We start from the raw sequence: 25,494 nt of genomic DNA, 5'->3' as shown, positions 1-25,494 counted from the left end.
AATCCCTATGCATACATTGAAAGGAGAGGTTGCCAGTTTCAGTCATCTAAAGACTCCTTCAGCACTGCATGTACTCAGTCCCTTCACAGCCCCAACCCAAAACCAAACTCTGAATACTTTGCCCCCCGCAGACTGTTCCAAATGGGGTCTTTCCCTGCCCTCCCTTTTGTAAATATAGCTTACCCTATAGGTGCTCCTCATGGCTGTGGTGACCCTAGGAGCTAGGAGGTCTCAGCATTCCCTCCCCAAGCCGTGTAGATAAGCAGTAAAGAGGCCACTTGATTGAACTGCAGAAAGATGAGCTGGGGAAGGCAGAGAAAATGGAGTGTCAAGGCAGGAGCAGGGATGTAGGATGGACTGTTGTGGGAATTCTGAGGAAGGACACAATATGGGGAGGGAATAGCGCAGATGAACTTTTAAAGGTATTTCATATCTTGTGTCTTTGATTTTGCAGTGTTAGCATTTGCTTGATGCTGTTATGGAACCTGGGGTTCCTCAAGGTAGTATATACTCATAGACAAAATTTTTCATATTTACAGCAGAGCTGGAATACAGCTCACCTCACGACATGTAGAAATGAGAAGTTTAACTCTGAGTGAGACTCTTGTCTGTCAGTGGGGAGAAATAGGTATTTCTGGAGTGATTGATCTGACTTATCTTAAACCTTATATTAGGATGAAATTAATCAGCTAAGTTTACCTTTTTCTTTCCTTTCACTGCAGAGGTATTTAACTGGCTCAGATTTAGATACCAAACTTTCAGAAGCCTGAAGTAAAGTGAGGCAAGTCCACCTTAAATTTGACCTTTAAATTGATGTGCAAAATGTACCAAACTATATTCGTGTTCACGTGCCTGTGTGCAGATTTGTTTTTTATTTCAAGACGTGTTAACATGGTCATTGTATTATGTATAAACACACTAACACAGAGGCAGATGGAAGCCAAAATAAGAAGTACATTTTATTAGAAGATAATCAATATTAAAAACACCTGCTAGGAGGGGGTTTGCTTCATGTCTACCATATTTTTTTAATGCAGTATAACCAACATTTAGAGCTGTTCATCCCTCCTAAAATTGTTTTGTGTCACAGAAATAAAAAAAAAAACAGGTGTCTCTCCAGAATGCCAAGAATTCCCATAATCTTGGGTACATCGCTCAACTCATCCATTCCCATCTTTGAGCATGCAGCAAGGTCAAAAGGATGTAAAGCAACAGCTTAGAGAGTTGTTAATATTTAGTTCCCACTTAACTGTACTGTTACGTCACTTCTGTGCAAAAAGATAAATGCTTCGGATCAGCAACTGAATAGAAGCAGAAGCTGAAAAGGAGGTGAAAGATGCTAAGAAAGGCTGAAGAGGCGAAGTCTGATACTTGCTTTGGAACATGAACTGTAGTGTCTTACACCACTGTGCCTTGTACATCCTGAGTCTTGCGGTGCTTGTAAGTAACTGTATGAAATAAATGTTTAATTTAGTGTTTTTCAATAATTGCACAATTTCTTCTTGGAGCAGATGGTCCGATAGAGCTCTGCTTCTTTGCATGACTATCTTTTCTCTTTATTTGCTTTGGATTCTTGTTAAACAAAGCAAGATGCTGTGTAAAGTGTGATCAGCAGCATAAGGGACACATGATGCAGGATCTGTGTACCACTGCATTTCATTGCTTTCATACCACACACTCACTAAGGAGAAACAAAATTATTGGCAGCAGACTATTTTTATGTAGGCTTTAAAAGACAATGACAAAGAAGAGCTGTTACAACAGAGCAATTGAGCTCAGAAAGAGTTTTCTTAAATTTTAGCAAATGAAGTCTTATTAGTTATCATTTCATCTGCCTTTTTGTTAACAATAATGTTACTTAGTATGTGAGCAGCCGAGATGCTACAGATGACAAATGAGTTGAGCCAGCAGAGATTTGTAAGCTAGAATTAGAAAAGTCTAGTAAGATTAAAGAAAAAAAAATCCCTAAAGGTCTTGCTGATATTTTACTTCAGGCAATGATGAGTGAACTAGAATTCAGGATCATATCAATGTCAGGAAAGGTGTGAGAAAAGTGAGGGAAGGGTAATTTCTTTGCCTTTGACAGCAATGACATTTTCAGCATCTTCCTTTTATGATCCTTGTGCTGTATCATTTCCTCTTCCCTGGGGATTATAACTCAGAGAATCTCTTCTCTGAAGGATCATTTTTGTGAGGGGCTGCACAGCAGCCAGTTCTTTGTGGTTCGAGAGAAACACAGAATTGTGAAATGACTGAAAATACTTTTTACTGGTGTGAGGCTATGGTTTCCTTTGCATTATCTCTGCAACAAACTCTGCTCCCCTGTAGCGTGATCACAGGAGTACCATTGCTTATGAGCAGAGCATCAGGATGCTGTGCGACTAGTTAATAGTATTACCGAAAATTTCTGTAACAGCCTGTCCCATTTACCACAGAGAGGTATTACGTTCTTCTGCAAAATCACACTGGTTGCAATGGGATCAAAACCCACATATTTATGTGTAATTGGATGATATATATCTCCTAGTGTGCATTTACATATTTTATTATGACAGAGGACAGGCAAACAACTGTTATTTTGACTAGAAAATGATGGAAAAAGCCATTTGTTTTCATTATTGGTATAACTTAATAGTATGCTTTCCCTGGAAGAGTTGAAGTCAACTTTTGGAAAGTTTTTAAGTGTTTAAGAGGTTGGCTTTCAGCTTGTATAAACTGAGCTTATTTGTTTATTTGTTGCTTTCATTGCTATTGTAGTTCCTACTGTAGTGTGAAAGGTGTGGAGATGTTGAGCTATTCTGATGTACATGAGAGAAAACAGAAGTAAAGCAACATTCAAGTAACAAGTTTTGCATGATGCTATGAAAACACCCATAATACTTAATTTGTTTTCTATCCAATGTGTGGTTTCCATGTTCATCTTAAGAGCATGATCTGACAGGGTCATTTTTATTTTTTATTTTTTTTTTTAATGACACGGGAAAGACTTTCAGCTGGGACCCTCTGACAAGATGAGAGATCTGTTTGATTTTCAGTGGTTATGCTAACCCACAACTCCATTTAATACAGTAATTAGTGGAGGCAGCAACCACAAATTTCTATTTGGAACGTTTCACTGCTTACTTCTTTTGCAGTTTCGGTCTTTCACATCAGCAAGAAGGTTTTCATATAACATAATTTTGGAAGATAGCCCCGAAGGAGTGGGGCAGCAGGGGCAACCCTGGGTGTCAGGTACTGCCATGGGCTCAGGGGGGCTGGTCAGGGCCATGCAGGCATATTAGTGCCTTCAGGGCCCTGACAGCAGCTCAGCTTGAGTGATCCTTCCTTCATTACATCAATTCCCCTTTCAGTTCTTTAATCTAGAAAAAGCTCTAATACTCACAGGATATTTTTAGCTTCCACGTTTTCCACTTGCTCCTTACTCTTTGTATCCATTAACTGAGGATGTTGGTTAAAGTGGACATGGATGAAAGGCTATCAGTGCTCTGCCTTGCCAGTGGGAACATCGTGAATATGTAGTTGACATTTCTACAGGCCAAAATCCTTAAAAGGGTGCCTAGTGTCCAGTGAGTTTGTTGCCCAGTTTGATGTGACCTGGTGGACTACTAAGGATGCTTTGAGAATGCAAACTGGTTGGAAAATCAGGGACCCTTAAAAGGCCTGCATTATCTCAGCAATAATGATAAATCAGTAAATAACATGGAAAAAAATGGCTTTTAAAAGACTCCAGAACTGTTATCCTTAAACTGGCATGGACTTGGAGCAATGAGTTGCAAAACTGTCGTCCATCTGTTGTCTCCTCCTTGAGTTCCTCTTCTTTTAAATCCTGTTAACAGTCACTGAAACTTGTCAGATAAGTTTCTCTCTTTTTTTTTTTTTTACTTGAAAGTCATATGTGTGGATGCAGAAGCATTTCAGATTGCGTGATTAAGAACCTACTTCCTAACTAAGCCTTGCTGAAATGCTTCTTCTCTTGAAAAATGGTAAATGAAAACTTGAATGAATGGAGCTTCTTTGACTTGCTAAGTAGTTGAACCTAGATTTGCTACATCCTAGACAATCATTTTAACCTTTAGCTTCTTAAAAATCTGTTGCTGTTCAACTGGCAACAGATTTTTAAAATGAGATATATATGTTCCATTCAGCTTTATGTATTGTAGCCACTTGCCTTCAAGAGAAGAATCTGGGTTTTGGACCAAAAATGGATGCAAGAGTTTTTGCAGGTCAATGAGTCAGTCATTTGAAGAGGGAGTATCTGTTTGCAAAATCTTCATCCTCCTCTTTCTATATCACAGATCATGTTCCCCTGGATTTCTTTCATACTGCAGCAAGGTCTACAGAATAGACATGCCTGCAGATCTCATCTGCTATCCACCAAGAGAAGCTGTTCTATACAATCTACCATCTTCAAGTATGTAAACAATCATGAAAAGTGCTAGAACCTCTACTTCATGTTTCCTCTACTAATTACCAGAATTAAGAAAAAAAAATCAACTTGGGGTTTCTCTTTTGCCTCATCTACCCAAAACAGGAAGCTGCCTAAGGTGCAAGAGCCCACATTCATCCACCATTTCACTGAAGAGTTTAAAGTAAGATGACAGTTATCCAAGGCTCACTCTCTGTTCTGCAGGGAGAGTAATCTCTCCTGAGGACAACTCAGCTCCTAGGTAATCTGAATCACCTTCTGGGAGAGGTGTGCAATGAAAAGACAGGAGACAATGGGCACAAACTGAAATACATAAAAGTTTGTTTAAACATAAGAAAAAGCTTTTTTAACTGTGAGGTGGTCAGACAATGGAAGAGGTTGCCCAGAGAGGCTGTGGAGCCTCCATCCTTGGAGATACTTGGACAAGGTTCTGAGTAACCTTTCCTAGCTGACACTGCTTTGAACAGGGTTTTGGACTAGATGATATCCAGAGATGCCTTTCAACCTCAGCCATTTGGTGACTCTGTGATTCTATGCCTGTCTCTATCTATGAAATACAGAGGGTGTTTCTACAGGAAGAAACCTAACATGGGTGAACCAGCAAATTAGCAGACTGAAAAAAATCTTTATGGAGCTTCATTTCTCTATGGATCCTAGAAGCCAGAAACGTCTGTCTTATTGCAAGGAAAAATATCTTTGCAGTGATGATCTGCACACAAGCCTGCGTACAGGCAGTGGTTGCAGAGGGATTCGTTTGAGTCAGTGCTGGAGCCAAGATCTGATTGAGTTATTTATAGTCTAGGGGATCCTAGTGAATGGAGCATAAGGCACAGTTCGCATTACCCAAAAGTAAATGTCTAAACTAAATTAAATGAACTGTGTACACAAATGCCAGTATCTCTCTATCAGGTTCATAGAAGGAGCCTACGATAAATAGATATGAACATCTGCATAGATGCAGAAACCAAGTAGAGTTGAGTTGCACACACACAAATTCATGTTTGTACAAAACAAACTCTTACACCTCTTTACCATAGTTTGGAGCCTCTAGAAGTGAGTAAAAGAGGAAGGAACAGACAATGATTTTAAGCAAGTAAATCTATGGGATGTGTTCAGAGTGTTTGGGAATCTGATTCTACATCTTTATAGAGACAGATGTTCTAGGGAGGTGGATATACCTAGAACAGAGCCTGAATGGGAGCGGGATAAATCTTTCCACTTTATTTTTCCTACATTCTGTCATAACAGTGTTTATTCAAGCAATAGTTAATACTGTCCTGAATATAAACTGTGAGAACATCTCTTAAGGTCAAGGCTTTTTAGAGAAGGAGGCAATAATTTAAATTCCTGACACTTGATCAGCCTCACCTTTTTCTTTGAGATGCCTGAGGTAAAATGTTCTTATGAGTTCGGAGATTTATAAAGAAAAAGAAAAAATATATATTCTGGACTAGTTAGCAAGCCAAACATTCTTTATTCTTACCATGAACATTTCAGTGAGCGAAGACAGTTTTCACAGGCAAAATACATCTAGTCACTTCTTTTTTGCCAAGAGAAATAATTTAGGACCATGCAAATGGGTACATTTCCTGTCTGCTGAGATTTTTCTGGGCATAGTTCACCAGACCAAGAGAATGCTGTAAAATAGTTTTTCAGTAAATGGACAACTGTTTTTTTTTTCCTAATGACTATTAAAGCTACTTTTTGCAACAGCTTCCATACACAAAGGGAAAATGAGGTTTTCAGCATAGATGACTTTCATTGTCTAGGGTGAGTGTCAGGAGAGGAAAATAGATAAATGTTGGTATGAGAAGAGATATCAGATGAACTGTCTACCAGTTTAACAGGAAAACCTAAAAGTGCAGTAGGTGGGAAGCAGAACAGCTCCTTGAAATACATACACTTGGGTAAATGCCATTTACAACCACCATGGTCCAGGCCCCAGAAGGGAAAGGGATGCACAGTGAATCCAGTGCTCTCTTAAAAAAGTAGGCTGGAAGCCTAGAGTTAGTCAACGAACAGTTCAAATGCTCTGCAGATCAGCATGGGATAAGGATGTTAACAGAGAGGGGAAACACCAGTTTGATAGAACCATTATGTTCTGCCCTCTGAACGACCTGAAAGCAAGCTATTTATTTCCCAGATTCCCTGAATATTAATTGTCCTTGTGCAGAACAAAACCGAGCCATATGCCAACCACCTGCTCACCACGCAGCTCTTATCCTGATTTTATTTCCTTGTGTGTGTGGTGCGTGCGTGTGTTTATATGTCTGTATACACACATACACAATGCACTGGCACCCATGGCCCGGGAGCAGAGCTGAGCTGCGAGTGTCACCGACTGCAGCCGGCCTGCCAGGACGGGAGACAACAGCTACGGCTGGGCAAAGCACGCAATGTTTTTTTGGGGGAAAAGGTGCGTGTGCTTTCCTACAGGGCACGCACGTGGCGGTCTGGATCCCTTCAAACTCTCTTGCAGTAAGCAGCTCGACTAAGCAACGAAAGTGAGAAAGCAGAAAAGAGGCTATTGTTAAAATTCTGGATGCCAATTTTTTGTATACCCCAAAGCAACGAATGCTGTTGGTCAGAGTTTTTCTCTAAACAACAGAATTTAACATCTTACCCTGTATATAGAAAGGCAGGTAGTAGAAGAGAGAATGGATTCATTCCTTCTGGAGTGAATGGTTGAAGGGCCCATTCAGAAGACAATTTTTGAAGCAAGCATACTTGGTTCTACATGTTTCACTGGAGGTTAGCAGGGGCATGTCTGTTCTGGAAAGCAGGAGGGCTTTGCAGCATGCCCACAGTGTTGGTTCCTTCACTTAAGAGGAGATGCTTCCAAGTACGCTCTGTTTCCTGGGCCCAGAAGAGATTAAAATAATGGTGTAAATAAGGCCTGCACCCAAACCTGGGCTCTAGGAAAGTCTTTGAAGCATTGCAATAAAATACAGCCAGAGAAATCTTGTGCACTTTCCAGTATGAAGCCTTAGCTCTATTCTCTAACAGCTGTACTGACTGAGGATCTGCTCTAATATAAATCAGCACCTCTCAGCTGCCTTTGGCAGGGCTCAGCTGGATTCACTAGCTGAAAACATTCAACGTTTTGTCAGGAGACAGTCAGTGTCTGTTAGCAGGCAGGGCTCTGTGGCACTTCCACTGCTAAATCCTAAGCCAGTGCTCTACAATTTTTATGCAGCCTTGTTAGCTGCATAAGCGTGGGTCTGGACTTAATGGCGCATGAGATCCTTCCCAACCCCTTATTCCTAATCATCTTAAACTCTTCTCGCTCTAGGTTGCTGGGAATGTTCACCCAGAATGTGATTTTATAACTGAGCTGAAGAAAAAGGAGGTTGAATGTCTGAAGGACTCAGAAGAGCGTGGAAATGCAACGCCAGGTATCTATGAGTGAAGGTTGAAAAGAGAGATGAAGAAGTGAGACTCTACTAGAGTCAGGACAGAGCATACCGGCAATGTGAACTCGTTCTCCTGCTATGTGATATGGAATGTACTCTGTGTATAAGTCAAACAGTTTGAATGTTTCATTCAATGTCCCACATCCCTGTGCTCTGGTCAGCTTTTCTTCTATTTCCCTTTCCCCCATTCCTTCTGTTTCTTTTTTTTTTTTTTTTTTTTTTTTCCCAGCCCTTTTTCATATTTGGATATGGACAGTCTATCTCTCTGAGTGCATCCTTATGCCCAGTCCCACTCTTTCCCCTATCCATCTGGTTCAGATAGCAGTGATGAAGCAGCTGTATCTATTGACTCATGCAGTTATTGCAGGTTAGATCTCTTCCCTGATTGCTTGATTTTGCATAGCGTACACAAGCCAAAGCCTAGGGTTTCTTACAAGACTGATTTTTGTTAATCAGTTCCTCCAAGTCATAACAAAGTCATCACTTGCTATCTTGTTTGATCTTATCAGAAGCTAGCAATGGGCTCCACGTTTTAGTTCTACTGTACCAAATATATGCTTTTAAAACATAAAGTTCAGTAAATAGGGATAGTTCAAACTGAAATGTTCACTGCGTGTCACCTGAGAAAAGGAGAATTTTACTCCTTATTGTGTGGAGAAGTCATTATTATAGCCAGTTAATCACAGAATCTGCTCTGTGAGAAAATTTGGCATCTTCAGAAAGACGAGGGTCTTAAATGCAGCGGTAAGTGTGCTGAAACTTTCCCCTTAATAAATGAGTTTGAAGAAGGATTGGCAGACAGAAGCTGAATCTGTTCAAACTCCCAGAAGGGAGTTTGACTGCAAAAGTTGCTGTATCTTACTGTTTTGTCCTGTCAAGGAATACAGCCTAAGGTATATTCCGGTGTGCAGGAAGAATCACTGACAGGTAGGAAAGTGGCTACGGGAAGGTGAATATACAGAGATGGAAGAATGTGCTTATTTTATTCCTTTACATTTAGGTGTCTACACCTAGGTGCCTGCATGTGATTAAGGTCTAAGTTTCTATCGTAGTTAACGGAGCTATATCAGTGCAGTCAGTGAAGCCTAAAGACATGGCCAGCCTCAAGCAGACACCTAGCTTGGAACAGCTGGATAAAGACCTTAGCTTGGATCTTAGTTGTAGATCAGGTGTGTGTTTTATTTTTTCTTTTATCTTCCATTCTTTCTTTCTTTTCTTTGTCCCACTTCTTTTCTGTCTTATAAAGACACTTAAAAACTGAATTGTTTGGTTTGGAAATTCTTAAAAAATATCTGTATTTGTTTATTAACTTACACCGAGTGTTGGATAACTTCAATAAATCCTTATGTGAAGGTGTGTTGATCACTAAAACTGGGATAACCTCCTAAAAAGTGCCATAACTTGGTCTTTCTTCCAGTTGCCCATTCTCTCACATTTCCAGAATACAGTTCATTTATTGCATTATCTCTAAAAAAAAAATCACCTTAGTCTAAGACAGGTCTAACTTAAGCAGAGTAAATAGTCCTCTGGAGGTGTTTATATATCATTATAGATTAAAAATTAAGCCTGCATCATTTTTATAAGAAATGTAACTGGTAGCGGGACAAAGTTAAAAAGAAAATTCTTTCATTTTGATCAAATTTAATTATGATTAAAAATATATTTTGCTTTCTATTTGCGAGGTTGCAAGAGAAGCTGGGACAAGCTACTGTGCTGGCCAGAAGCAGATGCTGGAGAGACACTTGCCTTACCCTGCCCAAACATCCTCTTTCACTTCATGAAGGAGCCAGGTGATGCACCAGCATGACTCTACTATTATTTTGTCCCAAGCCTGGGAAGCACACTTCTTTAAAAAAATGGCTCATTGAAATTCCTGCCCTGTGCTAAGATCAGAAAAAAAGATCTTTCATTACTGGAAAGATTTTCATAGAAGCTGAGAGCACTTGGCAGTTCTTCTTAGATCTTAAGCAGTATCCAGCTGGATATAATCCCATAGTCTGTGATGAGACCCTGAGCTGAAGAACACTGAAATCAATGGAGTGATTCTATGAGTGACTCCCATTAGTTTCCACAGTCTCTGGGATCAGCTTGTTGGGTAACTTTTCTACCAAGCTCATACAAGGGTTGTCTGGGTCAGAATTTAAGCATGGGCTTTTATGAGATTTATGCTCTGCTTAGTGTGGGATGAAATGAAAGGCTGAGGAATGAATAACGTGATTGTACTTTAAGATCAAGGTTGGTGGTACAAAATAAAATTTTGTCATTAAGTTAGTATGGGTATTGGATCAAATGCAAGACTGTGCAAGCTAATGCGGTTCAGTGTCTTTGTGGCTGCTTACTTTCTGGGTGACTTTGACCAGGAACAATTTGCAAGCCCATAAAGAGGAAATGATCTTCCAGGAAAGGTCTAAATTTGGCGGTTCTACAAGAAGAAGAAAAAAAAGGAAAACCTAACCTATGCCTCATCCAACACATGCTAGTTATAAATGAGGGATAAGGAAAATCCCTTTCATCTGTGCAGTTTCATTTCCTGCTCTGAGTTTCTCTTACTTATCCTTCATCTGACTCATAAATCTTTTTAAATATGGAAACGTGTTACCTTCACAGAAAAACTTATACCAGCCTTAATCTCCAAAGAAAGAGTAAGACTGTGGGGAGGTGCTGTGAGAGAATGGTGCATTAGATGGGTGAGTGCTGAATGAGGCAAAAGTCTGATGGAGCAGTGCTTCCCAATCTTTTTCAGCGGACCTCCTTGCCATTGCTGTGATTTCTTCCTTACCCCTTCCCACTTCTACTTTTTTCTCTGTTTCTCCCCTTGGTTTATATCCAGATCAAAATTAAAAGTTCTATACCTGAATATTTGTACGTAGGCATGCATACCAACTCTGTGAGATGCTAATGGAGATGGTCCTTTCATGCTAGCAAGATCTCTTGGTTTTTGTTTTCTGTGGTCTGTGGCTCTTCACCGATTAAAAAAAAAGAAAAAAAAGAAAAAAAAAAGTGCTTCTATTTCAGCTGGGCTGGTGAGAAGGAACTGCACAAAGAAAGGGTGGTCTGACCCATTCCCTTCCTACCATATTGCTTGTCCAGTTGAAGATGAGATTCCACTTGAAGAAGTAAGTTTGATTAAATAAATATTTGAGTGATGTACTAACATTATAGGATTCCTTTCTATTTCTGAAGACCCCTGGGGAAGGAAACTCAGCTGAACCTGAAATGTTCTTACCACATATGGAATGCAGTTCAAATTTTACTCTGGTCTCTGGAGAATTATTAAGGATATTTTATTATTCATGCTTAACAGTGTAATAAAGTCAGTTGCAAATTCCATAGACTTGTGAGGTTCTGTTGAACTTGTGCCAAGATATATCAGCTAAAGATGAGACCCACAGTCTTCATAAAATATGGATTAAGTTATTTAAGACCTGTCATTTGGAAGATTTTACAGCATCACAACAGTACAGTAAATATGTTGCTTTAGTATGAGTTTTTCAAATTCTGCAAAATCTTAGTTCTAGAGGGGATGTTGGTTTCTCATTCTGCCTTTCACAGTTTAACTTGATTCATCAAGGAAGCAGAAATAAAATACGTGCTCCAAAATCCAGATCTCTGTAATGCAGATCAGAAACAGACCTAGCAGTTCAGTTAAATTTGTGAACTCTGTGACATTTAAGCTTTATCTAGACAGAAAAGAATTAATGCTTGATCTGATGAGGATACCAATATACTGTATAGATATGCTTAGCTTGATATAACTACTCTTTCAGAGAAAAGAAACAAGTCTAAGTAATGAATATGATATCACTTAATGAAAAACTATCACAGTCCTGTTAGTGTTATATGAAATCTGTGTTGTGATTGAACTTACTGCTTATTAGCTACTTCTACTCTAGGCTTATTAACCTTCTACTCTACTACAACTCTAGGCTTATTAGCCTAGAGTAAACTAGGAATAACTCAGTGGAATGAATCAGAAAAATATCTACTAAAGTAAACAGATAGAAAGGAGATAGGAATTAACCCCTGCAGACTGAGTAGGATTTATGTCATCAAACTTAAGATGTTAAAAATTAGTTTTCTAGTCCAATACTAATTCTTTGCACTACCTCTATACAGAGTAGGCACCACACTTTTGACCTTATTAATAGGGCAAATGTCTTCTTTTTTGTCCAACATAGAGAAACTGAAAATAATATTCATACCATATTTGATATGATGACCACTGAGCTTGCTGCAGAGAGCTTAGTTCATATGGCACTGGAGATATTTGTCTTTCTGTCTTCCCACTGTTTTTTGTACTGGTTACTATTGTACTGTTTAACTCAAACTTCCTTTGCAGTCTCTGAGCCACAGTACCTGCTGCCTTCTGCAAATAAACACTGCTGAACTGTAACTCTTGATTTCCATCACCCCCCTTTATTTTATTGCTTCCTTGCAGTTCTGGTGTAAAAACAATCACAAATAAGTCTGCTGCATTTTTTTGGCAGTAATCCACATTTTGTGTCTAAGTGAACTCCTCAGCTACTTGTTTATCCACTTAAGGATTGGATTATTGCTTTGTGTGTTTTCATCTCTGATTTGTAAGTGGAGGTGGCAAACTAAGACGAACCTAGCACAGCTTTGGTATGCTTCTTATGAAGTGGTATCTTCTAAACTTCCTGCGTAGCTTTGAAGCTCTGATGCCTTGTTCCAGCTGTGGCTGGAATTTTGCATAGTCAGGTATATTGTAAATCATATACAATCTATGATTTGTCCATCAGTTAGAATAAATGCATCTTATTTTACTTCTTTTACTTATTTACTTGTACTTTCCACATTATTTAATTGTACCAACCTGAAAAAAAAAATGTTGTGTAGTCCAAAGCTAATCACCACAGAGTAGATATATATTAAAGCTTTAGTTTTGAGCACTGGGACAGGTTGCCCAGAGAGGTTGTGGAGTCTCCTTCTCTGGAGATATTCAAAACTCACCTGGATGTGATCCTGTCTGATGTGCTCTAGGTGCCCCTGCTTGAGTAGGGGGGTTGGACTAGAATTTTGCTGGCTATGTCCACACTTGTAAATAAAACAGACTAGAGACCTTTTTGTGTTGTCCCAGACAATATTGTCCCACTTTCCCAGTGGGGGCAGTGCTGGAACAGCCTGTGGCTTTTTTCTATTCTCAGTCGTGGCCAGGAAATATGAATTAGACTGGGCCAAAACTGATCTCCAGAGGTCCCTTCCAAACTCAACCATTCTGTGAAATCTCCATGTTGACCCAGCTTACTGTATTTGTGTTTACACTGAGGCATACTCTCAGGAAGCATGATCTGGATTCCTTTGGATAAAGCTAGTCTGGAAGGCAAGTGCAGGGTGTGCTTATTGTGAGCCAGCCAATAATAAAAGTTCAGCCTAAGGGATGAGACTGCAGGTAGTCTGAAATGCACATAATGTGGATGTTGAGTCCTCAGCATCAACAACTTCACTCCACTAAACCTCACCTATCAAGCTACACCACATACTGGGCTTGGCATAGTGATATATTCCTTTTTCTTGCTGATAAAAAGTGACAGGATTATCTTAGGATGAGAAGAGTTGCCTTCTGTGGGATGCGTTTTTACCTTCTGACAAAGAGCTTTCAAGAATTTTGCTGGCTATGTCCACACTTGTAAATAAAACAGACTAGAGACCTTTTTGTGTTGTCCCAGACAATATTGTCCCACTGTCCCAGTGGGGGCAGTGCTGGAACAGCCTGTGGCTTTTTTCTATTCTCAGTCATGGCCAGGAAATATGAATTAGACTGGGCCAAAATTGATCCAGGATTGCATTGACAATTTAACAGACAGTCCCGTGACCATGCTCGGATGCTGCCCTTTTTAGTACTTTAGATTCATCTGCTCAGACTTAGACTGATAACTTTTAGATACCTAGAATAAATGAAATAAATCCTAGACAATATCAGCCTTATAATGACTTAAGTCTCAAAGAATTAAACTTTAAAACAAGTCTCTGTCCTTCCCCACAGTGAACTGCATAGTTGTGTGGATGTTAGGATATAGAAACATTGAAACTGGACCTAAAGTGCAGACCATGTGAGATTAAAAGGAAAGATCTGGACCGTATTTTAATTTCAGATCTGCAGCCTATGCCTTATCCATTCTATTTTCTGCTTCCCTAGGTGATGTTTGAAGTCAGCTCATCCTCACTTAAGAAGCATGTGTGATTGACTATCTGATTGAGTAAAATTTGAGTTTGGGAATAAGGATGAAGGAAAAAAAAGGATAAACTTCAAAATAAAATAGAAAAATAATAGAAAGTGCAAAAGAATATGTGGCAAGGCTGTAAGTAAAGAAATAGATTGAAGGAAAGTCGAGAGACATAAGGAAAGATTGATGCAGCACTCTTTATTCATCACACAGACAGCTACCAAAAAGATTATCCTTCTAGTACTGCTGTGGAGAAAATGAAATGCCATGTTTATTAAAGTATATGAGTTTTTTTCCAACACCTTTGAGTGAGACGGACTTAGTTTTTTAGGATCTTATGAATGAGCTTGAAACCATCCTAAAACTTCTCAAACTGTGCTATGTCCATGCATCCATAGAATGGGTCTTCATAAAAAAAGTCATGAATGTTTGATTTCCATTGAATTTTGCTTTGGGATTAAAGGGGACAAAAAGGCAGTCAGGGATGTGAACAGACTGGAAGCACCAACTAAAGCAAAACTATAGGAATTTTTAAAACAGCTTTCATTTGGCTGCAGGTTATGTGACGATTCATTCTCTTTTTTTTTACAGCAATCCTACTTTTCTACTATAAAGATTATCTATACTGTAGGATACAGTATATCTATCACCTCACTTATTATTGCTGTGACAGTTCTTATTGCATTCAGGTATGTAGAGTTATCCTTTAACATTAACTCATTTAATAGTCCTTCGATCATGTCAGAAAACATTAGACATAAAAAAATAGTCCAGATAGAAATTCAGAAAAATGAAACCGATAGACAGGATTGGTTTAATAATATTAAATTGAGGCTAACCATGAAAGAAGATGATCAAAGAAAGTCAGAAATGAGAAGAATCAGAGCTGGGAAATAAACCAAGGCTGTCTACTGGCAGAAGTTAGCAACTCGCTTTGATCCTAAATAACGGGTAGGTATGTTTGTTTGCTTTAGCTGGAATGAAGGACACTTTCGGTAAGCTAAGTGTGCTTGTCTTGTACAGGCTCAGTTGATTTTATATTAATGAGAAGATAAAAGAAAAACTCCATTCTGCGTCAGTGTTCCTACAGTACTGTGTATATGAACACGGAAATATTTGTACCCTAGACAAGTTTTGAAAGTTTGGCTCTGAATTTGGCTAAGATGGTATGATTTCTTTCCTACTGAACTATCCACCTATGAGGCATTTTCAGGTAATAATTAGGGTATTTGGAGTAAAAACGGTTGTTTATTATCACTTTTACTGTATAGATCATGTTTGCTGTCATGTAGGGTTTGTTTTATTAATCTTTGTTTGTTCCATGTAATTGTTTATACCTTTGAGTAAAACTTGGAGGTTTATTATTATGTTGTGAAAATCAGGTTTCCCTGGGGAAAGTTTCTTGACCTCTGTGGTTCCTAGCTCATGCCTGGAAATCAACAGATACGCTCGTTGACAGCCACGCTGACCTTGTGAAAACAAAGCAAGTCAAAGAAGTGGAAAGAAACAATGAACACAAAGAAACTTATAATAGGGAGGAAAGAGTTATAGTTCAACAGCGGGGTTGGTATTTCAGTTCAGCAACAAAATTCTGTACACTGTAAACTGGCTTTAAGATTAGGTGACCCTGTTTTTACCGGAACTGGAGTGAATTCAGCTTTTAATAAGACTGGGTTATCATTTTAGCTAAGAGTTAGCTTTAAGGAAGACATAGAATTGAAGTTGCATAACTCCTCCAAAAATCTGTATTTATCAATAGAAAAATAGTCAGAAAAATTACTTTTAACTAACTAAAGGTAAGAATTTAAAATAGATGTGCTAACTTATTTTAAAGCAGTTATCTGCATTCATTTAATTCATAAAAGTAATTGTGATAAATTAAAGAAGTAGCCTTTAATTCTGGATCAAGCTGTCTATATAGTGATTTAATGTAATTTCAATTATACATGGGATTGTGCAGTGTAGACAATCTTGCTAAACGATTATTGCCTCATTCAATGAGAAAATTCTTTATGTAGTCTGAGATATCTCTGCTTTTCTTGTTCATGGGCGCTACTTAGCCACAGTCAAAACAGTATCAGGGAAGGACATTGCTCAAATACAGGTTTTCCTTGGCCCAAAAATGATGCTAACTGAAAACCAGCCCTGCTCAGGTACAGAAAACATGAACTAAAGCTGAGATTCTTGGAAACTGTGAGATTCTTGGAAACATTAAGGGAGCTTGGCACCATCTAAAGGAGAGAGGAGATTAAGAGGTAGGCTGTGGGTAAATTGCACTACATGATGAAGATTCCTATTGACTAGCAACGGATTAAAGTTTTCTTTCTATATGTACCTGGAGGCATCTGAGATGGAACAAGGCCTTCTCATATATTTGAATTAATGTCAGCATAAGTGAGTGAATTACTTCAGAAGAACTTTTCTTCTTTTTATCCAGGAGGCTTCACTGTCCCAGAAATTACATCCACATACATCTCTTTTTTACTTTTATCTTAAAAGCTATTGCCATTTTCATTAAGGATGCTGTACTTTTCCAAGAGGAAGATATTGACCATTGCAGCCTCTCTACAGTAAGCACCCGAAAAGCAGGATACAGTGGTACTTGGTATTTTTTTGCATGGTGTCAATATATGGTTTTGTTTTTCGTTATTACTTTTTCTTATATTTTAAATGTTAGTGTGGTATCCATCATTAATTAATTCTTTTATGCTTTATATTTTACCTTGATACACTTGGATTTCATGTCCTTCTATGTTTTGAATGCATCAGTTTGTAGTTCTCTAATACTCTAAATCTTTGTTATAGAAAAATAAAAGTGTTGTAATACTATTAACCTTCTATAACTTGAAGTTTAAAATTGAAGACATGTGAGTGGTTCATAACACATGCTTTTAAATATGTTTTTTTCTGGAGGTGTTGGACTCTATCTTCCGAGGGAAAGCTCTGAATTGTAGCCTACAGGACATACAAGGTTCTAGGCAACAACTTGGCTTTTTTTCAGTCCAGCCATAAAAACTAGCAATAAACCAACAGTTTTCAAAATCATGCTTCTGGGCTGATTCTTCTGCATTGCTCTTGGCCACACAAAATTTTAAAACTGAACTTAGGAGGAAAAGCAAAATATGATGTTTCCTTGAACATATTTTTATCCAAGGGATATCGAGAGTTGGTCTCTACTTGTATGATGTACATTGAAGGCCAGTGCATTTGTGAGAGAAATCACATGCTTGGAAGACTGAGCTATATTTCTAGCATGGAGCCGTAAAGCAAAGTCTGGTAGAGGTTGCGAGCTACTATCATAGCTAAAACTTTACTGTTCAGAAAGCTGTATTACAGTGGAAGATCTCTTTTTTAATGCATACGTAACTGTGAAATCTTACTCTATATCCCAGTCAGAATTACAGATGCTTAATTCATTTACAAATGAATCGCTTTTCCACATGTGTAATGTCAAAACTTTGCCTTTTTTATTCCCTAGACCAAATGCAAGATCTCAGTTGTTTTCTGTCACTACTTTATGATGACCAATTTCATGTGGTTGCTGGTAGAAGCTCTTTACCTAAACTGTCTACTACTATCATCCCTTTCTCACGGAAGAAGATATTTTTGGTGGCTTGTTCTGTTTGGCTGGGGTAAGTAAGGGTTTGAGTTGATGTTGAAAAGAGTAAGATATTCCAGAAGACTTTATCCATCTCACAAAAATACTGGAGGTGGGATCTAGTCTGTCTAATTGCTTTGCTTTTAATTTTACACATCTACTAGTGAGGAACAATCAAATGTTTTAGAAGTAAGGCAATAAATGCCATATGAAATGTTTGGAAAATTAAGTATATTTGAGGACCCACAGAGAGACATCCAGTCACTTCATTTAGAAACCTTCTTCTCGCCACTGAAAACACAGATGCCTCCAAGGAGCTCTCCTAACTACCTAAGCGAGGTGTATCTTTCTCTATGCAACTAACAAAAAAACCTAAGAGCTTCTGTTAATGTAGAATATTATGAGTCTTCTTCTAAGAATGGGTCCATCTTGAGGTGTAGCAGGTATCATCATAGGTCATGCATGGTCATTTTGTGAATAAAGCACTCACTCAGGAGCTCTATCCACTAGATAGTTAGATGTGAGACAACAATATCCCCAATCCTTTTTGTTGTAGTCTGCAATAAATGAATGGTTCAGACTTCAGTGGAGGCTTAAACATCAAAAATTAAGGAGCTGCCCCATAAACCTGCTGTGTAAAGGAAAAGCCAAAGGACTCAACCCAGGGGCAACACGGGCAGGTGAAGGTGCTTTCCTAGAGACTGGAAATCTGGCTTTCAGCCAATTCAGGAAAACAATCCTTGTGTCTTGCTGCCAAAGGTTAAGGTAGGCCTGACAGCTAAGCAGACTGAACCACCCTTTGTGTTTTAGGAAGATTTGTTGTTCAGGAAGGATAAAGATAAACTGGATCTCATTCTGTCTTTGTGAATTGCTAACATTTCTGTTGTTTGAGGATTTGGTAAATGCTACTCCCTAATATTTTGTCATGCTAAAAACACAACTTGTTACATAAATCCATGTTTGAATCTCCTGTTAGCATGCAGAGACTTCAGGTGAAATCACACTGATGAATACAGACAACTTTTTTTTTTTTTTTTTTTTTTTTTTCTGTCTTTTTGTCTGGCAGGTTTCCCAACGCTTTTCACTCTTATATGGATATTAGCAAAATTCTACTTTGAAGACACAGCGTAAGTCATCGTTTTGTACGCTATTCTATCTTCTTGCGTTGTAATTCTAAGACAATAGTCCATCCTTTTGCCACCTCTGGATCCCTGTTATGAAGTTCTGAGTTCTGAAGGCTTATTCTGCAAAAATATGAGTGATTAACCAAAAACAAGATGATGAAGGCTCATGTCATTTCAATGACATGTAAATAGTATTCATTACCCTCATTTCCTTTTCCTACATCACCCCTTAGATAAGTACCTGTGATGGGAGTTTTAAATTTCCATTTCACTACAGACGTAGTGAACAGGGATTATGACCTCCATTAGAGCGTATGATGGTGCAGATATAACTATGGAGGAGATTCTTCCCAGGAACCTGAGGCATTTATCTGTGCTGCAGGAAAACAAAGAAATTTTAGTGGGATAATCAGACTAAGAAAGCAAAATCTGAAGAACTTCTGGTATGAAATATTTTCTGATGCTTCTGAGGTCTGGAATGCTTACTATTTTTCACAAAGAAAATGTTTCCTGTCTTAAGTGACTTTGAAGAACAAAGCTATATTTTGGTATAATTCATGGCACCACTTAGTCAAATCTTTCATCAGAATTGTTGCATCCATGGCTGTCACTTAACATTTTGGAGTAATTTTATCTTTTTGGAAAGGGCAGGATAATCTATAAAGAATATGTCTTGTAAAAAGCTGAGTTTAAATATTTGGATGTATGAGATATGCTGCTATACTGGCCTGAACTGCTGCAAAAATATATATGGCACATTATTTGTGCAACAAAAATATACCCGTTCAAAATTCCACTGCCACTGCTATGAGGTGTCTTGATTGTAGTGGTTACCTATACCTCTTTTCTAATCTTTCTGTTATTTTCTCAGATGCTGGGATATTAACCAAGGTTCTCCTTACTGGTGGCTAATCAAAGGGCCTATTATAATTTCTGTTGGGGTACGTGGAATGCTTCTAAGCTTGTCAAAATTAATGAGGTGAAAAAAAAAAACTTTAAAAATCAAATCTAGTTGCTGCTTGCTGAAATATTGTTTGCAGTAAGAAAGGGGCATGGTGGAATTTCTACAGTAAAAATATTTTATCAATTGCCTACATCTTAATTAGGCCAAAAAGAGGGAGAAAACCAGGCCACAACCAAAAATCTTTCAAAGAAATCAGAGTTTTCATATAATTTTCAGTTCACGTGAAATTAGGTGGCTAAACCTTCCTTAAAGTAGTTGAAGAAGCAAGTTTTAGCCTAAGAGCATAGAATCAGCAAAAACTTTAAACCCAAGCTTTCAAGAGCTATAGGTTTATTCTTATAAACAATAACAATGATAGCTCTTGAGCTTGACATTTATTGAGTAAACTGGTGAACCTTAAATGATTAGGGTGTATGATTACTCCCATGTCATTAAACTCAAGTGATATGTGATAAAGCAGCTATTGGGTGGCCTTAAAGTGATCTGTTCAAAGATTAATTGGAGGACAGATGCATAAAATAAAGGGTGTAAGGGTGAAAAGTGTGAGTGAAGAATCTCCACTTAAAATCAGGTCACAGTTTGTTGTATTTCAGCATAGTACTACATTTCTGTCTCCTTTTAGTTTTTCCCCTACTGGTGCTCATCTGACACATATGTCTGAGGTCAAGAGATTCAGGGGATTGGGAAGATGATGCATTTTTCTGCTGGAAAGTAGTTGATGTGTGACTGAATGATTAAAAAAAAAAGATTGGACTTTTTGGTGAAATGGGGACACTATCACACCAAATTAAGCATTTGGGCACACCTGGTGAAGATGTATGCACAGCTGTTGTGTGCACACACACACACAAAGTGCTTGCGGAGAAATTCTCTGATTGTGGAAAGCTGATTTGTAGCGTTGTACCAAATTACAACCTCAGAAAATTTGCTTCGCAAGTTAGGATTGACCCTTACTAGCTTTGGAGTTAAACTTCTTAGTTCTCTAAAGAGTCAACAAAGAGAAATAGGCGCTTTTGGTGTATGATTCATCTGACTTATTTATAATAGATGTCTACACTGGGAGGAGATGACTCATCCCCACCCCACCCTAGACTCTATTGACTATGCAGGCTGGCTCTCCATTGACTGCAAAGGGAGAACAGGGTGATCAACTCAGATGCAGACATTTCATTGTAATTGTCTACACTGAGCCCTAGGAATAGTACTAATAATATCTAAAGCCAGAATTTATTGCAATAGCTGTCTTAAACCAGAAGAATGAAAATGGTATGAGCTACAAAGAAACTATGAATCATACAAGCTATTAACAAAAATAGTTCGCTTAGCAGAGTCAAATTCTCAAGTTTTCAAGTTCAGCTGTTTCTTTAAGGAGGAATGCAGTGTGTTAAGATGCTTGAATGCTTCTAACAGGAGTTCTGTTAATAATCTTACACTGGTCTCATTGAACCTGCACAAATTGCACAATAACTGAAATCAAAAAATTATTTTCATAGAAAAGACTCATTGGAAAAAATAACTGATTTTTTTTCCCAAAAACATTTTAAATAGGTCAGTTTCATCTTATTTATCAACATTATCAGAATTCTACTGAAAAAGCTAGACCCCAGACAAATCAACTTCAACAACTCTTCTCAGTACAGGTAACGTATTGAACACAAAAATGAGCAATGGTTTTATCCATAAAAGGTCATATCTTCTTTTCTAAATAGAGGAAAAACATGGTCATTGTTACAGACAGGCCCAGTTTGGCTAAGATTAAAATTCAGGAATTCCTGGCCTTATTCCATTCCTCCCAAAACCAGACAAAGCATGGGACTCATCTCACCTAATATTAACCCTCCAAACACGAAGTAGTTATACCAGTTTAATTATCTAACTTCCAACTACAACCAGTGGAGAGAGGAGAGAACCATTTGCTGAATTCATATAAGATCTCTGATTTAGGACAGGAAAAATTGCTCTCTAGAGGTGCCATTGTCTGTATGTTGACTACAAAGGGAGCCAGCATAGTTTTTCCTCTATATTTTGTTTTAATCGAATGCTCCAACTTTCAGTGGCTAAAATTAGGCAAGATGTATTCTCTGCTTGTGTTTTCCTGAACTGTAGTCTTAGTCAGAAAGAAAAAATGACAAAATAGCATAAGAAAAGACAGGAATGTGGTACTGCTGATTGGCAATAAGCAAAAGAAATCTATTTTCAACTATTTTCTTATGACATTTGTTGCTCAGTGTTGTAGTCCCAAGAGATATGAACTCCACATGTGGGCATTTAGATCATTTTTAAACTTCTGATGATCACTTCTGCATACTGCATGCCTTGGTCTTTATTCAGGAAACTAACATTACCTTATTTCTTTTTCTGTCCTACTTTAGACGTCTCTCAAGGTCAACTCTGCTTTTAATTCCGTTATTTGGAACCCATTATATTGTCTTCAACTTTCTTCCAGAATATGCCAGCCTGGGAGTCCGGCTTTATTTAGAGCTCTGTATTGGATCTTTTCAGGTAAATCCACTCCAGAGGCACCAGGTTTATTAGATTTTCTAATTTAATCCAGTTTCTATGTAACAGCTAGTAGTGCTACCAGTGGTAGTGCGCAGATCTTTCCCATCTTCTCTGAAAAGATTAATCTGCTTTGGGCTGACATTAAACCATCCAGGGTCAATCAAAGCTGGAACTTCAGACTCCATTCTAACTTTTTGGCAATAAATGAATAGAGAGGTGAACAAATTAACACAGAATAGATCCAGGAGCTGTGCCACATTATTCCTCTTGAGGATTTAACCCATCCTGTTTATCCTCCCATATTGATCAGTCCTGTCCAAATACACTTTGCAGAACCTACTCCTGAGTATCCACACTTGGATTTGTCATTCACTGAGTTAAGTAACAATGTAAAGAAAAAGTAAACTAAACGAAATGATGAGATGTTTAGCTAGTATCTGTCCACACAGGTCCACTGACTTGACAGGATTTTCCTGGCTTATTTCAGTTCAGGATGTTACCAAAAATATTCAGTAAGCCATATTTTTGATCTCGTCTGATATACTACAAAGACACAGAAATTGACTGAAAACCTGTATGAGCGCTGTGCACAGGATCTCCTTATGAGATATGTATATTTCCCTACTGATTTACACAGCCTAAAAAAATAGCTTGCAGTATGTTTGGCTGTAGAACCCACCACACTTTTGCCAGCATAACCCAAAGAGAAATCCATTTTCCAGTTTCTGCCCGTACCAGCTTTCATGAAAGGGCACTAATTAGTTGATGGCCTGGTTGTGCAGCTTTCCTGGAGATACATACCAAATTTTCCAATTTGTAACAATACTCTTATTTATAATGATACTTATTGTTTCACATAAACAGTAACACCATGAAGCTGGATGGTGCAAGTGGCTTTTTCAACAGTCAACTATTTTCTTTTTTCGCTTGTTTGTTCTTCTTCAGGGGTTTATTGTAGCAGTTCTCTACTGTTTCCTGAACCAAGAGGTAAGGGAATTCTTTACAATATTGCTTTGACTGGTAGACATATGGAGTTAATAATTAGTTTCATATAAGTGGATAATCAAATCTAGCTTCACAGAAAGGTCTGTTAACATGAGAATCAATGAAGTTGAATTTCATTACAATTATCTTCATGGGAATGAAGCCATCTAGTGGAGAAATGAACTGCTACTACTTTGCTCTCTAGTTCAACAAGCATTTTTATCCTTTCTGTGTGTTTTTGTCCTGCAGTGGTGCTTCGGAAACTCATGGTAGGTCCAGACTCCACAGTAAAAGCCCTGAACAAATGCATATCAGAGAGATTTTCAATTACCAAAGGGCTATGGTTAAACTGGAAATAATGTTTAACATATAATAATAACCCAATGTCAAAATATTCATCATATTCATTTTTTTTTTAACACAGTCATTATGCTTCACAGTATTTCTTCACATTGATATATTCTTTTCCAAATAGAATATGAAGATCTGAATTTTATTGTGCATGAGGCAGGGAATCATTCCACTTAGCTTTAGCATAACTATAAAGTCAGGGCAAATTATAAAGCATTATAATAAAGATGCATCTTGAGTGAATTTCAAAGATTGCTGCAATGACCATAAAGCCACAGATTAATTTATCCTCTGTATCTTAAAGTGGGATGAAACCCTGGAATTTCCTATCTCTTTTTGGCCTGTAAGGCAGCTGAAATGGCTGTTTTAGACTTTGACTGGGATTCAGTTTCAGACTAAACTACAAGTTACTGGTTTCCAACTGATACCTTGAAAAGGGGAGAGTGTCCTAATTCATATAAGCCATCCCACAGAGCATCTTCTAGAGCGTCAAAGGTATGTTTTGGAGGTGAATCCTGCTCCTAACCAACATAGCTGGTGACACTTTAAGAGCTATTCCACTGGCCAAGTGCAGATGCTTGCGTTAGTGTGAGCTGACCTGCTCTGTAGACTCCAAGGACTATATTGACTAGATACGCATTTCCAAGTTTAAAATTTAGTGGTGATTGATTGAACACAAGCAACATTATATAACACTCCACCAGCCTGTTAATAATCCTAATATTTTCTGGAGATAGGTAATATAGCTTTACGTCCAATTTGACACCCCAGAAATACAACCTTCCAAATTAGATATTTCATTCTTATTAAACATCTGGGAAGATAAATTTCTAATGAGAATTAAATGTGAAAGCAGGCTTTAGTGGCTGGTCTGGACCCAGCCACTGTGGACATGTGTGCATGGTTACTAACAACAGAAAGCAAATGTCTCTTGACTGTTGATGGCTTTCCCCTCCCAATCTTAAATAGGAAAGTAGTATTTATTATTTCTCAGCCACAAGTTGGTGAGTGCTGCAGATTATACGTTTCTAGAAACAGCTGGAAACAAGAAGACATCCCTTAGCAACCGGCAAAGAACGTGCAATGTGGAGAGGATGTGTTTAATTCTGTAGGCAGTGTTGGTGAGACTATTACTGGAAAATATTTCCAGTGGAATGTTTAAAAAAAAATGGAGAAGGTACTGAAAGAGCCCGAGAAAATGTTTTACAGTGCTAGAGTTAGAAAGCTCAAGTTGTTTCATTTCTCAGAAGAGGTTTAAGTAATTTGACTGTGTACAAATACATCATAGTATAAGTACTTTGATGTGGAGAAAGTTACTTAGTGCTAATGGGCTTTTTAATTCAGCAGAGGAAGGTGGACTGAGGATTACTGTGTGGAAATTGAAATCAGATAGCTTAAAAATGGAAGTGAGTCTTTTTCCTTTTTGCTGTGCCACAGCTCTAACAATAACCTTTGATTGCTGGGCCCAGAACCATTAAGTAGGACCACAGGACTGGGAGGACCCACCTAAAGTGAGTCGTTACTTCCTGAACATAAGAGCAGTGTTCATTTGCCCCTTTGAACAGTGGAGATCCAACTGAACTAGCCACACTAGGCTTTTTCATTGCTGCAGAGAAACAAGCATGCTAAGAAAAGCCAGACGAAAAATTCTCTGGAGGTTCCAACTTTTCTGTGTCAGCTAGAAAAGGAGTCCAGAGTGACTAGCTCAGACTGAGATGTCTCAGTTTTACCCATCTCTAGCCACCACTCACATCTTACCTCATCCATACCGGTCCTCCTCCCAACAGTAATTGACCATAAAATTTCATTTTCTTTCTTTCTGAGGTGCAAACGGAAATTGGCCGGAGATGGCACGGTAAGATGTACGGACTTATGCCTGTGTGGAGGAGGACAAGATGGACTACACCATCTAGTTCTGGAATGAAAATGAGTACATCTGTATGCTAA

At 38.3% G+C, this 25,494-nt stretch overlaps 1 protein-coding gene across 1 annotated transcript; it reads left to right on the top strand.

The window, feature by feature from the left end:
* Positions 1-1,383: 1,383 nt before the first annotated feature.
* GHRHR (growth hormone releasing hormone receptor) lies at positions 1,384-25,494 on the top strand. The gene is made up of 13 exons (XM_062567641.1): positions 1,384-1,440; positions 7,719-7,821; positions 9,522-9,629; positions 10,855-10,955; positions 14,616-14,713; positions 16,462-16,594; positions 17,503-17,656; positions 18,689-18,749; positions 19,618-19,687; positions 21,259-21,350; positions 22,083-22,212; positions 23,158-23,199; positions 25,372-25,494. Exons 1-13 carry the CDS (start codon positions 1,384-1,386, stop codon positions 25,492-25,494), a joined length of 1,272 nt encoding a protein of 423 aa, XP_062423625.1.

This window comes from Rhea pennata, chromosome 2 (genome assembly GCF_028389875.1).
Source record: "Rhea pennata isolate bPtePen1 chromosome 2, bPtePen1.pri, whole genome shotgun sequence".
Taxonomy (NCBI): domain Eukaryota; kingdom Metazoa; phylum Chordata; class Aves; order Rheiformes; family Rheidae; genus Rhea; species Rhea pennata.
This window is presented reverse-complemented; position numbering and strand designations above follow the sequence as displayed.

Coding starts and splice junctions, on each gene's coding strand:
- GHRHR (XM_062567641.1), top strand. CDS start 1,384: ATGAACTGTAGTGTCTTACACCACTGTGCCTTGTACATCCTGAGTCTT. Junction 19,688..21,258: donor CTATTATAATTTCTGTTGGG/GTACGTGGAATG, acceptor CATTTTAAATAG/GTCAGTTTCATCTTATTTAT. Junction 21,351..22,082: donor AACAACTCTTCTCAGTACAG/GTAACGTATTGA, acceptor GTCCTACTTTAG/ACGTCTCTCAAGGTCAACTC.